The 13,533-nt window shown below is 41.1% G+C and overlaps 1 protein-coding gene across 1 annotated transcript in view; it reads right to left on the bottom strand.

The window, feature by feature from the left end:
• The window catches only part of EDIL3 (EGF like repeats and discoidin domains 3), a 236,244-nt gene that overhangs the window by 44,918 nt on the left and 177,793 nt on the right, over positions 1-13,533 (bottom strand). Inside the window, exons 8-9 of the mRNA XM_080972845.1 lie at positions 12,491-12,635; positions 3,416-3,600 (exon numbers count right to left, since the gene is read on the bottom strand). Coding sequence (XP_080828971.1) covers positions 3,416-3,600; positions 12,491-12,635 — 330 coding nt within the window. The remainder of the gene's footprint in view (positions 1-3,415; positions 3,601-12,490; positions 12,636-13,533) is intronic.

Below are 13,533 nucleotides of genomic sequence, written 5' to 3' on the forward strand. Positions count from 1 at the left end.
CACAGATTCATTGTCGCCAGCAGTGGAATAATGTACCTCAAAGTAATACCACATTGTCCCCGAATGAATTTGGTTTTTTGAGATCAGCAGGAGACAGAAAAGCGGCCTGTCTGCATGCATTTCCTACTTTCTCATTTGCCATCCAATCTCTCTCTCTCTCTCTCTCTCTCTCTCTCTCTCTCTCTCTCTCTCTCGTGTGTGTGTGTGTGAGAGAGAGATAGAGAGAGAGAGAGAGAGTCTGTGTCAGGCAAAGGGAGGAGCTGTATCCCTTGGCTCCTACCTTAGTCTGGAAATAGATGCTGCTCTTCCTCCCTCCCCCCCAAGAAAGGATTTTGGATTGGCACAAATCCTTCCCCCAGACTCTGAAGAGGTTTACAAGGGTTCTTTATAGAATGCAATAAAAACAAACAGATCCTTAAATTTTAACAAGAGATCCTAGGGGCAAGGAACTTTTTTTAAAGTCCTCTTGGAAATTCACCAGCATTTTTGTATGAATTTCTCTTAATATATACATATTTGTATGCAGTTTTGCCTAACATACACATTTCTGCAAAGCACTTTCCCTTTAAAGAATCCATCTATAATGATGATGATGATGATGATGATAATAATAATTTATTTCTACCCTGCCCATCTGGCTGGGTATCCCCAGCCATTCTGGGCAGCTTTCAACAGAACATTAAAAACAGAATAAAGCTTCAAACATTAAAAAGTTCCCTAAACAGGGCTGCCTTCAGATGTCTTCTAAAAGTCAGGTAGTTGTTTATTTCCTTGATATCTGATGGGAGAGCATTCCACAGGGCAGGCACCACTACTGAGACGGCCCTCTGCCTGGTTCCCTGTAGCTTCACTTGTCGCAGGGAGGGAACTGCCAGAAGGCCCTCGGTGCTGGACCTCAGTGTCCAGGCAGAATGATGCGGGTGGAGGTATACAGGACCGAGGCAGTTTAGGGCTTTAAAGGTCAGCACCAACACTTTGAAATGTGGTTGGAAACTCAGTGGGAGAAATAACATCTCTGTATGTTATTTCACTAAGATATGAAACTATAAACACACCATACACTAACGTATGCATTTTTGTGCACGTTACTTGCTTGTAGAACTGCAAGTACAGAATTTCGTATGATGGTTCTGTTTTGGTTCACAAATTAGGTAATTAAAAGTGAACTGAATCAAATTTCCTTCCCATCTCTACCTCTAAAAAGCTTTTCTGGTGTGTGTACTGGGGGGGCACCTTCTTATGTTAGCCTAGATCAGGGGCCGGCAACATTTTTTGAGGCTGGTCCAGTCCACTTCCTGAGAGACCTCTCGGTGGGCTGGAGCGTGCGCACCCATGTCTGAATTCAAGCTATTTCCTGTGCTCTTCCAGGTCGGAAGCATGGAATCCCCACGCCGATCCTCTCCTGTCTCTGTACCACAAGTGGAAAGGGGCACATAATGCAGCTCACCAGACCTCTATCTGGCTTCCTCTCCCCAGGCCACACCTCTCACGGCCTGCTTTACACCCTGAGTGTTATTACCCAGCTGAAATATATACTGGAACTCTGATAATGCACCCTGCTTGTCTAGAGAGCCGTATGCCAGTGTGTGTAGAAACTAGCCTACAGTACAAATGTAAACTTTACATCCCTTGTTTCACACACTTTTGCTTCTGGCTTTACCCACCACTGCAATGTGGCCCTCTGAAGCTTTCTCGGAAAGGAATGTGCCCCTCAGCTGAAAAGGGATCCTTGACATGCTCTATCAAGTGCCTTCCCAAATAGCAGAAGTTTTATAAAGCAGAGTGAGATGTCCGCAATGTGGGCACCTCCTGGTGATTTGAGGGGTGGCTTGGTGACCCTGACTTCTTCCCAGTCATAGTGCCTTATTGCTTTCCTCACTGGCTTGCTTATATAGTTGAGCTAGCTAGCAGTAAATCCATATTCCTCTTTGCTATGGCTTGGGATATCACAGTGCATTAATGACTTGACTGAATATACCCATCTTCAATTACTGAGATAATAAATAGACATGGAAGTTCTACAAGTTCTGTCTGTCCCCTTCCCCCTCCGTGTGTGAGTTCAGAGCAAATATGTTTATCGCTCTGTTGAATTGCTTAGCAACAGCAGGTAAAGAAATTGAAGAAGGAAAAGCTAATAAGTTATAATTTATATGTGAAAAGATTGCAGGAGGCTAGTAGCACACTTCTGGCACAATTAAGGGTTCATGCTGAGAATTCCATTCTCCCCTGGCAGCGGTTTCAAAACAATGCAATCTACAATGTTTCTAATATGTAAATTGAGCAGTGACTGGTCAAATAGTCTTCTGCTTGGTGATTTGTTGCTCTTTTGCATATTAGCCTTCCGAGGAACTTTTGTAAATCACTCCAACGCTGAAAACAAGCAATGTGTACAGCTTCTTAATGAATTTATAGTGCAGAATCAATCTTACTAGAGCCAAATACGTTAAAAGGAAGGCAAATTTTGGAGTAGTAGCCTAATGCATTTTTTGCAGCCACCCGTCCCCCTCAAAAACAAACAAACAAAAACCTCCTCCACCAAAACCCGAAACACCCGGAGATGGGAGAAATAATGCTTTTTTCAGAATTCATTAATCAAATTCAAACGTTCATTTGCTTTGACAAATAATCAATTGCAATTCTATGGCTCTGGAGAATTTCCAACTGAATGATTTAATATGGTTCAGTGAATCTGATTTTGTAAATTTGATCCAAAAATATTCAATTAAAATCAGCCACTTTTCTTCCATTGCTGTAGCACAGACATGACACAGCCAACCAATCACATATAAAACCTTTCCAGCTGGGATTTAAGATTGTCTGTTCAAAGATTCAGTTCTCTTGAAAGATTCTTCTAACAGCATGAACTATAATGAAGTTAGGCATAAGTACCTGGATTTAAAAAGATTTGTTCCCACTAGTACCTCAGCTTGGGTTGCGTATATGTGGATGTTCAAAGAATTATTGTGTAGAATCCGTATCAGCAATTTATGTCATTTAAACCCTCTGAGACAAATTTGAAACTTGGAGTTTAATGTTCAAATGTGTAAAAGCACTGGTCATGTCTTTATGACAGAAGTTCACATGGTCTTGTATCTAAAGGGATTCTGTGATTTTGATAAAAAGAATTCAATTATTCCCTATAGATTTTTGGGCTCAGGCTTCTTGATATTCCATCCATTAAACTGTATTTCAGCAGTTTCTGAATTGATCCTATCACTCTGTGGGGAGGGTCAACAGACACATCATAACATGGTTTTCTAGGTGTCCCGTCTGTTATATTCCCACTTGCCTATTTGCATCTATTGAACCACAATCAATCAAATTAAAAATATGATGAATTAAAGGATAGCATATGTCCTTCCATAAAAATATTATTTAGAAAAATGGATCCCAATAATTACTACAAATTATTTACCTGCAGCCACTGCGACTGGTCACTATGCCCCGATGTCCAGGCATTCACTTTGCCTTGTTTGTCCAGACGAGCTTTTCTAGGTTCCCATGTAAACATATCCATATTGAGTGTTCTGAAGACACTGGAAGCAGTAATCTGATAATCCTGTATATGTCCCGATTTCATCCCCAGAGGTTCAGAGCAACCTACAGAATTTAAATAAGTTATTTGAGGATATCTATTTAGGCAGTCTATAAATCCAGATGTTGCTTCTCTTATACATATTTATTCAAAGTGTACAAATCTTACTGTCAGCAATTTGGAAACCTTAACAATCATTTAAAGCTGTAGTTCAACAATGCATGGGTAAATACTACTTAAGAGCATTTGAAAGAACATTTAAAAACTTTTTATTTATTTTTACATACACCTTATAAAATGGTAAAGTGGTTGTATGTTTAGCTTTCTGCTTTAGGCAGAATTTGGTGGCATTCCAAGGCATCCCTGGAAATGACTGGATATGAAGAATTAATTTCAGATTGTATAAATAGCAAACAGCTTGTCTAAACCACTTAGCCAAGGTAATTCTGTATTGTCAGCCAGTAGTCATAGTTCATACTGCAGTGCTATATTAAATTTTCCATTAATTTGTTAGTTGATGAACAGTATTAGTATCCATCAGCAAATGATTTAACTGATTTACAGCCTCCCCATTCTACTGTCAAAATCTGGAAAATAAGGCAAGTTATATTTATCTACTATGGGTATTCATTTGTCACCATGATACTCTTTTGCCATGCTACCTACCCATTAAGGAAAAGTTGTTTTCCAGTGTACTATATTTATACCACCCTGCATTCTTTCATAAATCCCATGTCTCTATTTTTCTCAAAGCATCTAAACTTTTGTTCAGGTATATTTAGTTAGAAATGGCATTTTTCAGCAGGATTGTGCAGATTATAGATATTATACCAAAGAAAGAAAGTCACAGGGAGTCATCTGTTAAAGCAGTCTTGCCAACTCACTATCATGTCTTCCTCTGCAAGCAGATGTTCTTTGAAGGTTTTTGCATCTTGATCTGACCTTGACCTGACCACTAGTTGGAGACCTCTAGCGGAATGATAGCATAGTGTGATCATCACTATAGAATTGACTTCTTTTGATGCCTTTATAAAACACTCTAACTTAACCCAATGATTTGTTGCTCCAGTTTTTATCTCTTGATGCCTTTTTAAAAAAACATGAAATTCAGAGTCTTGCATTATGCATCAGCCAAACATGGTTGTGCGCACTGTCCTGGTTCTTACTGCACAGCCGTTGGGGCCAGAAGTGGTGGGATTTTATGGTGAAATTATTTTCATTCTTGTATGCTCTGTTTTATAGGTGTTTTATGTAACCTAAGTAACTTGTGATATCTGACAACTGACAAATGCAAATGATAAAATATGAACAAACAAATATACGTATGCAATTCTAAACAGGAAGCTGTTTTAATACGTACTAGATTATGTCTCAGCATCTTAAAAAGCAGAGACATCACCTTGCCAACAAAGGTCTGTATAATTAAAGCTATGGTTTTCCCAGTAGTGATGTATGAAAGTGAGAGCTGGACCATAAAGAAGTCTGATTGCCGAAGAATTGATGCTTTTGAACTATGGTGCTGGAGGAGAATCTTGAGAGTCCCATGGACTGCAAGAAGATCAAACGTATCCATTCTTAAGGAAATTAGCCCTGAGTGCTCACTGGAAGGACAGATCATGAAGCTGAGGCTCCAATACTTTGGCCACCTCATGAGAAGAGAAGACTCCCTGGAAAAGACCCTGATGTTGGGAAAGATGGAGGGCACAAGGAGAAGGGGACGACAGACGATGAGATGGTTGGACAGTGTTCTCGAAGCTACCAACATGAGTTTGACCAAACTGTGGGAGGTAGTGGAAGACAGGAGTGCCTGGCGTGCTCTGGTCCATGGGGTCACGAAGAGTCGGACACGACTAAACGACTAAACAACAACAACAACAACAGATTATGTGTTTATGTATTGTTTTATAGTTTTTGCTATGGTGATAATAAAATTAACTTCAACTGTTACGTATTTCAAATATTTATATTCTGCCCATCCCCTGAAGATCCAAGAGCTGAAACACATTCTGATTAACAGGACTAACTATAAACATTACACTGTTGTAGTTTATGCTCTGGAGATTTGGAGCAAGCAGAACTGAATCAAAATTCTTTTCATGCATCAGATTAGTTGATAGAACCTTGCATGGGAAATGGGCATACCAGTCAAGGAAGCTGGCAGCAGTCAGTAATAGGTCAGAATGGTTAAGCTGATACTTTCCAATCCCTATCTGTCCTATTTAATTTATTGGTTAATTGAAAGATTTTTAAACTGGGTAGATAACTTTGATAAGCCAGGGATGGAAAATCTGCAGTCCTACAGAGTTGGACTCTAGCTGGTCTCAGTTACAGCCAGCATGGGAAATCGTCAAGGATGATGGGAGTTGTACTTCAGCATCATCTGAAGGTTGACAGGGAGACCATCGATTATTTGTTGATCTAAGCAAGTATAAGGCCTGTTCCTGTAGATTATCAGCCACCATTTCTTGCAATCCCTGTTTGAATGCTAAGCAACACTCAGTTCTTTGGTTCCTTATCAATGACCCTTGGGCTTGTCAAAACTCTGACTGACTTGTCAAAATTCTGATTTGATCTATTGCTGGGAAATTTGGTCCTCCCTTAAAGAGGGCACATATTGTGGTGAGACCTGGACAACCGACACCCTGTGTTGTGGGTGGGTACAACTGGTAAGCCACAACACCCGATTGGTAGATCCCTTGAAGCTGGGTACAATCTGGCCAATGGGACACCGTTCAAACAGTTCGAGGGACCTATTTATGCCCATGGACGTGACCCAGAGCTTCCTCTTTCGGCATGTGCATTCAGAACACCCGCCCACCTCTCCCTACTTTTAGTGCTTGTTGCGCTTGACCTTGCTATGCCGTCGTGTGTCGTCTGTTGTTGGGAAAGGGGCACGGCAGGAATTTTCCCCACTTGGTTGATTGTCTGTTGCCATTTGGGTTTCGCCTGCCGAGTAGCAAATCATCACAACTTGTAAGGTTGCAGTTAGGCTCTGGTTCAGGTGATAGGGATGGGAGAACGCTCTCACCATCCCTATGTGTAGGGTAGTATTCCGTTAAAGGAATCCAGGGACTGGTTAGTTTGGTCAACCCCTGTGAGGGGGTTATGCCCATGCCTGAGTCCAGGGGGACATATGGGTGGCGGAGTTGGTCCATTCCTGGCTTTTTGCTTATCCAGGTGTTCACCCTTGGCTGACCTGTGCTGGAACCCGGGGTCAGCCCTACCAGCATGGTAGGGAGCTAGTCGAACCAGAGCTTATGCAACCAGTCACTTTCTGTAATCATTAAAGTTGTGGCTAAATTCTGCCAAAAATCAAACCAAAAATTTGAGTCAAGTGTGGAATTTATTTAGGGGGGAGGTTTCTGGGTCTGAACATGCAAATGAGTCACTGGCTGTGTACACATCACCACTTACTCTGGCTCCAGTGCCCTCCCACCTCTGGCCTTTGAAACTGTGTGCACACGATGTTACCCACAGTGCAGAGCTATCTTGTAGTTTATTGAGACATACTGGTCTCCCCTCAAACTAGCTTCAATCTTCAAAGCCACATTCACTTTGGAGTTGAGCTGAGGTGTATACATTTGAGACAGCCATTGGTGACGCTTCATGAATGTGTGGTGCTGGGACGTGGAAACAAAGCAGGTAATGTGCATCAGATGAAGACAGCCCTGCCCCCTCTGTGGTGTGTATCACAGCATGCAAACACAACCTGCAACACGGCAGGGAAAAATGGCCTACCTGCGTTTTAAGCCACTAATGTGTCTATAGCCTAATATGCCCCCGTTTTATAGCATCTCTCTTCCCCCACCCTATACTTGCTTTCCCCACAGGATGTGAGTGGTGAAGCAACATCTTTTTGTATTTCTGAAGTCTGTTATTTGTAGGTTTTCTAAGGACTGCTATTGATTTTCAAGGGCATTTCTCCTTGGGAACTGCATTTCATTTTTAGCATTTCTCCAGATTAAAAAAAAAAAAGCTGAGGCATTCTGAGACAGACTGAGACTAAAATGGTAGCAGTGATATACACAGACAGTAATATGTGAATTTAAAATGCTAAAACTCCTACACCACCTCCAATTTAAGTGACTATAAAGCCAAGCTGAAATGGTAAAGGAAACTTAATTGAACTTTTTTAAAAAAAGCCCTCCCTTGCCTAAGTCCAGGTAAACCACTGTAAAGATCCCCCAGTCAGCAATTTATCATCCCTTTATACAATCAATTCAAGAAACCAACAATAAATAACTTTAAACATAAAGGTTTATGCTATTTTTAAAAAGATGGTAGCCCATTAATGACAAGAACGGCTTGAAGCCAGCTATCCTACTTCTGAAATCAGAGTGTGTGGATATTTATTCATTCAAGGATGTACAAAGTGTAAGGACTATATTTTGACTGCAGCTCCATACTTGGGGTTTATATTACAGTGGCATGGGATATAAGGAAATATCATTTAATTGCTTCAACTGTCCCACACCAGTAAATGGTATCTTATTCTGACATACAAATGGCATTTTACTGAACCTGATGCCAGCTACGATGTTGCTGGCCTCCAGCTTCAATGAGCTCCAGACTGCATGGCCAACGGACAGGGATGAGGGGACTGCAATAGTCTGACAGAAGCCTTGATTTAAGTGCTAGCCTGGTTCTTCTCAGTAATTCTGCTCTCTGGTGGTTGTTTTTTGTATGTCTCTTCATTTAATGTTATATTTATATCCCATCTTCCTTCTAGTGAGCTCAAGGTGGCATACACCCTCCCCCACTCATTTAATGTTATATTGTCACGGTCCGGTTCACGGGCGATCAAAGTCCTGGCAGGGGACGTGAGGAATGGGGGCGAGATGGCAGAGTGGGAGCAGGAATGGAAGTCCAGAAGCCAGGAGTCAGGGAGCCAGGAGTCCGAGGGTCAGGAAGCAAGGAGGCATGAAGTCAGGGGTCCGAGGATCAAGAAGCAAGGAGTCAAGGGTCCGAGGATCAAGAAACAGGGAGTCAAGAAGCCGAGGTTCAAGGATCAGGAAGCAAGAAGCCAAACGCAGCAAGGCAGGGAGCCTGTTGCTGTGGCAAAGAGCCTAAGGGAAATGCTGACCTTATATCCCTTCCTAGCTCTTGCCACCAGGTGCTGTGAGTTACCAATCGGCCTCACCTGTGAGGCCGCACCTTGACCCTTCAGAACAAACTTAGGAAGGCCCCAGTCCTGCAAAGTCCTATTGCTCACAGGGCCTGGCTCCTGCATGCACACCTGACATATATTCACAACAACCAGTGCTTTTTTTCTGGGGGAACACAGGGGTATGCATACCCCTGAACATTTTGTGAATCTAAGTTTGGCCTCATTGAGGGGCAGTATTTCAATATGAGTAGGAAAATGAGAGTACCCCTAAACATTTTTTTAGAAGAAAAAAATCACTGACAACAACCATGTGAAACAGTTTAGACCAGGGGTTGTCAACCTGGTCCATACTGCCCACTAGTGGGCATTTCAGGATTCTAGGTGGGGGGGTAGGGGGTTCTACGGCACAAGCTGAATCCTCCTTCCATTGAGAACTGGTGGGCGGTAAGGAAATTTTACCATTAAGAAAGATGCATTAGTGGGCGGTAGGTATAAAAAAGTTGACTACCCCTGGTTTAGACCCAAGGTCACTCAGGAAGCTTCATAATCTGCATGGCCAATGTGAATCCTGTAATATGGTTTTTGGTGTAACTGATATTTAGCTTTGTTGTTATTGTTGTTAATAGTGTTACATAGATGGTAATTGTTTTATTTGGGATTATTTTACTGATGATTTGTTAAGTACTCTATACAATTTATGCTGTATTTGTGATGTTCCATTCTGTTATTTTTATCTTTTGTTTGTAAGCAGCTTTGGGATTTATTTGAATAAAAAGCAGCATAGAAATAGAATCAATCAATAAATCAATAATAATAATAATAATAATAATAATAATAATAATAATAATAACCAAGAGGGAATTTGATTCCTGGTCTCCCAGGTCCATTACTCTAACCCCTACAGCACATTGGTGAGTCCACATTTCAAGATGTTCGCTCTAAGGGGAAGATATGACACACTGAATGTTGACTGTGTCATTGCCCCCACAACCCACCTTAGCTTGAGCTATTTAGTCTGACTCAAGCATTGTGGGTTAAACCACAGAGCCTAGGACTTGCCAATCAGAAGGTCAGCAGTTCAAATCCCCATGACGGGGTGAGCTCCTGTTGCTCGGTCCATCTCCTGCCAACCAAGCAGTTCGAAAGCACGTCAAAGTGCAAGTAGATAAATAGGTACCGCTCCGGCGGGAAGGTAAACGGCGTTTCCATGCACTGCTCTGGTTCGCCAGAAGCGGCTTAGTCATGCTGGCCACATGACCCAGAAGCTGGATGCCGGCTCTGTCGGCCAATAAAGCAAGATGAGTGCCGCAACCCCAGAGTCAGTCACGACTGGACCTAATGGTTAGGGGTCCCTTTACCTTTACCAAGCACCCTTCAGATGTACCACTCACAGATTATACTGTCACATTCATGGGGCCACACCAACTAACCTTGCCTCTGACAACAATCCCTCTAGCTTGCCTGACGCTTGGTGACTGCACATACAGCTTGAATGCCTGCAACAGGGAAGCCTTTGTGATGGCAAGGGCAGAACTACTGGACTTGGCCCTACTTCTAGCTGACAAATTATTACAATTTTTTGAGAAGTGCTTCTGAAAACGGCTTCAGCATGGAAACTTATTGTGTTTCTATTTAAATAAGCTTCCAGATGGTTTCCAGACTGATTTTTAATTTTCCTGTACATTCATATGGGTTTGAGGCAAGTCCTTTACTAGAAATATTTACAGCATTTTTATGATACCAAGTCTGCTGTGGTATTCCTTCCAAGAAGGGTCCACTAGACCTGTTCCCCTGAAATGGATCAGACAGCTTGTTCATATTTGTTTTGCAAGGCCTCGCCAATTCTTTGAGTAGCTTATCTTGGTAGTTGATTTGGAAATGTCAGTGCTGAACTGCTATAGTTTTCAGAATATTATTTTTCTTAAATATTTATGAAGTTTCATGATTTATGATTTTACTTATTTTTTATGGTAAATTGTTTGAGGACCATGTAGTAGAAAACAGCCAATGAATTTAAAATGTAATTAAAGAAGTAAATCGAATATAGTTAACCAAATGAATTTAAATGTAAGCTAATTGCATGAAGCAGGTTCCTGTTGAAGGAACTCCTGGCGAGGGTACGAGGTGACTGGACCCAGACCCATAGGTAAAGAAGGCTATACTGTCAAAGTAAAGAACTCTCGAGGAATACTTGATATATTATGCTTGTGGGTTTACACCTTAAAGCTCTTATATGCATGTCTGTAAATGTCTTAAATTGTGCTTTCAAAGATTTATATAGTGATAAGGGGAAATGTATATACTAGGAAGCCAGAAATGGCCATAGCTCCTTGCTATATATATTTACAATCGAAACTACAAGTTAACTGCCATGTAGTATTTGTTCCATGGAAATCAATAGGATGTAAAAAAAATTAAAATTCCCATTGATCTTATTTTCCCTAGCTGTGTTGAGCACCTTTGCAGGATATAAATTTAGACAGGAAATAACTTTAGTAAGTAAATAAAGAGGCCCTATTATGAACTGAGACACTCTATTGCCTTTCATCCCAAACAAAGTTAGATCACCAGAAGCTAAAGAACATTCATTTATCCTTAAGCATAATTGTACTTATGTTCCAGCAGTTGTTCTAGAGAGCCTGAGCACCATGACAGTTCAGAGGTATAATGACCTTGAAACAAGATGAGGCTCCTGAAATGGATTCACTTAGAAGCTTTCACAGTTCTTTGAGCAAAGCAATTCCTAGTCATTCTGGCAAGGACTTATTCTAAATTGTGCTCCTATGGATGGGAGATGCCACAAGAAGAAAATCTAATACACCAAAGCACCTGGACACAATTTTCTATTTACTTTCGAATCTATCTGTATTGGAAGAGGGCCACAGTGAGATTAATGCATTAACTTTTCATTTTGGAACTTGGTTTTGTTGTCACTCGAGGACCAGGAATTATGTAACACGGGCTGCTTTGATATATTACTAGTGCCCTGGCTGGCTGTTTGTACAGTAAGAAGGCAGTCATATAAAAATAATCTCCAAACAAATTTACTGTAGCAGTTGCCATATGAAAATAATGCTGGTACTTTGACAAAAAAAGGAGAATTTTATGTGTTTCATTGAATCTGCAAGGGAATGAAGCTTTTGTGCAAAAAGGAGCTGGGTCAGGCTTTACATTTTTGTGCTGTGACCCTTCCACACAAAAAACGTTGAAAGGGTTGATATTGGCTCCACTAGTTCATTTACTTCTGCTACAAGGCACAATGAAGGATTCTGTTCGAAAGCAACAAAACAAAATCAAATCAAATCTCATCAAATGCAACCAGGCTCAGCAGCAGACCTAATTTCACCTGGAAAGTTCTGGAAATGGAGTTAGAAAACTCTTGCAAGCCTCAAGTTTCTTATAGCCTACAGTCTCAATAAGCTGCATAAAGTAGAAGTTACTGACTCGTGACCCAACAGAGAATTCTGTGACTGCAAATGCCAACATGGCAGGTGCGGTTTTCAAAGTGCTGCAGTATCGGAAGATGCAACTGATAAACCTCTCTATGCTACCCAGTTATTAAAAGTAGTAAAACACAAACAATTCAAAACCAGGTGTGTGTCTTTCAAAATGGTAATCAAATATAAATTTATGGGGTTTGGGAAGAGAAAGAAGAGGGGAGGGGATGTAGATAAGGGGAGGCTACCATTTCAGGTGTATGCAAACATCTCGAACACCAGCTAATTCTAGTAAATAAACAAACATATTTGGCATTTGAAGTATGTACATAGTTGTAGATGAATTCATAATGTTTTTAGGTATTGCTTAAAGTGACCTTTGTTGTTATTATAAGTATTGCAGCAACATACCTGATAATTCACAGCCAAGAAGTTCCATTCGCAAAGTGCAATGCCTTCTACAAACCTGAGGATATAATCGTATGTACTGAGATTTTATTGGTGGGGTGAAAGAATTTGCGTAAGGCGTATTATTATCCACGTTCCCACGGAACACCTATGTCAAAACACAACAGATTGTAAAAGGCATTTGAATGGCAATATGGGTCAATAAAGTTCATGATTACATACAATTATTTAGTGTCAACAGAAGGTCTGCTGTCCTCATTTGATGGATGTGGCAAGAGTACAACAAAATGCAACTGAAGATGGGTGGATACAGTGGTACCTCAGGTTACATACGCTTCAGGTTAGAGACTCCGCTAACCCAGAAATAGTGCTTCAGGTTAAGAACATTGCTTCAGGATGAGAACAGAAATCGTGCTCCGGCAGTACAGCAGCAGCAGGAGGCCCCATTAGCTAAACTGGTGCTTCAGGTTAAGAACAGTTTCAGGTTAAGAATGGACCTCCGGAATGAATTAAGTATTTAAACCGAGGTACCACTGTACAGGCAACCAACCATTAATAGGTAACTTTGAAGTAGTCATGTGGAAGCAGGGAATATCCTTGCCAAGTAGTGGTGAGAATTGTGCCATTCCTTTGTTTCCCTGGATTTCTAATTGGTGGGACATTATGGATGGATTTTCATGCATATTTAGATATCCACCTTGGTAAGTTCCACTCAGTAAATAGTTGTGTGCATACATCCATTGGTAAATAGTGGAACTGGAGTAGGGATAATGTGTGGCAGGGACATAATAGCTCTTTGAGCAGCAGTAGTTTAGTTTGGATAAGGTCCTTAAGCAGGGCTGGGAATCATTTTAGTATATTATGGATCTGAAACCTTTACAGGCACGGAAGTTAACATACCTCTGTGGTTCAATCTATACATGACATGAGACATTTGAGAATGGATATCTCAATAAACTTTTTTTTAAAAAAAATGGGGGAGAAATTTGGATGTGGGCCATGGTGCAAGAGGAGTACAACCCTTTCTTCCTGCACTATGGCCCTGA

The sequence above is a fragment of the Podarcis pityusensis genome (genome assembly GCF_964106645.2).
Source record: "Podarcis pityusensis genome assembly, chromosome: 11".
NCBI lineage: Eukaryota > Metazoa > Chordata > Lepidosauria > Squamata > Lacertidae > Podarcis > Podarcis pityusensis.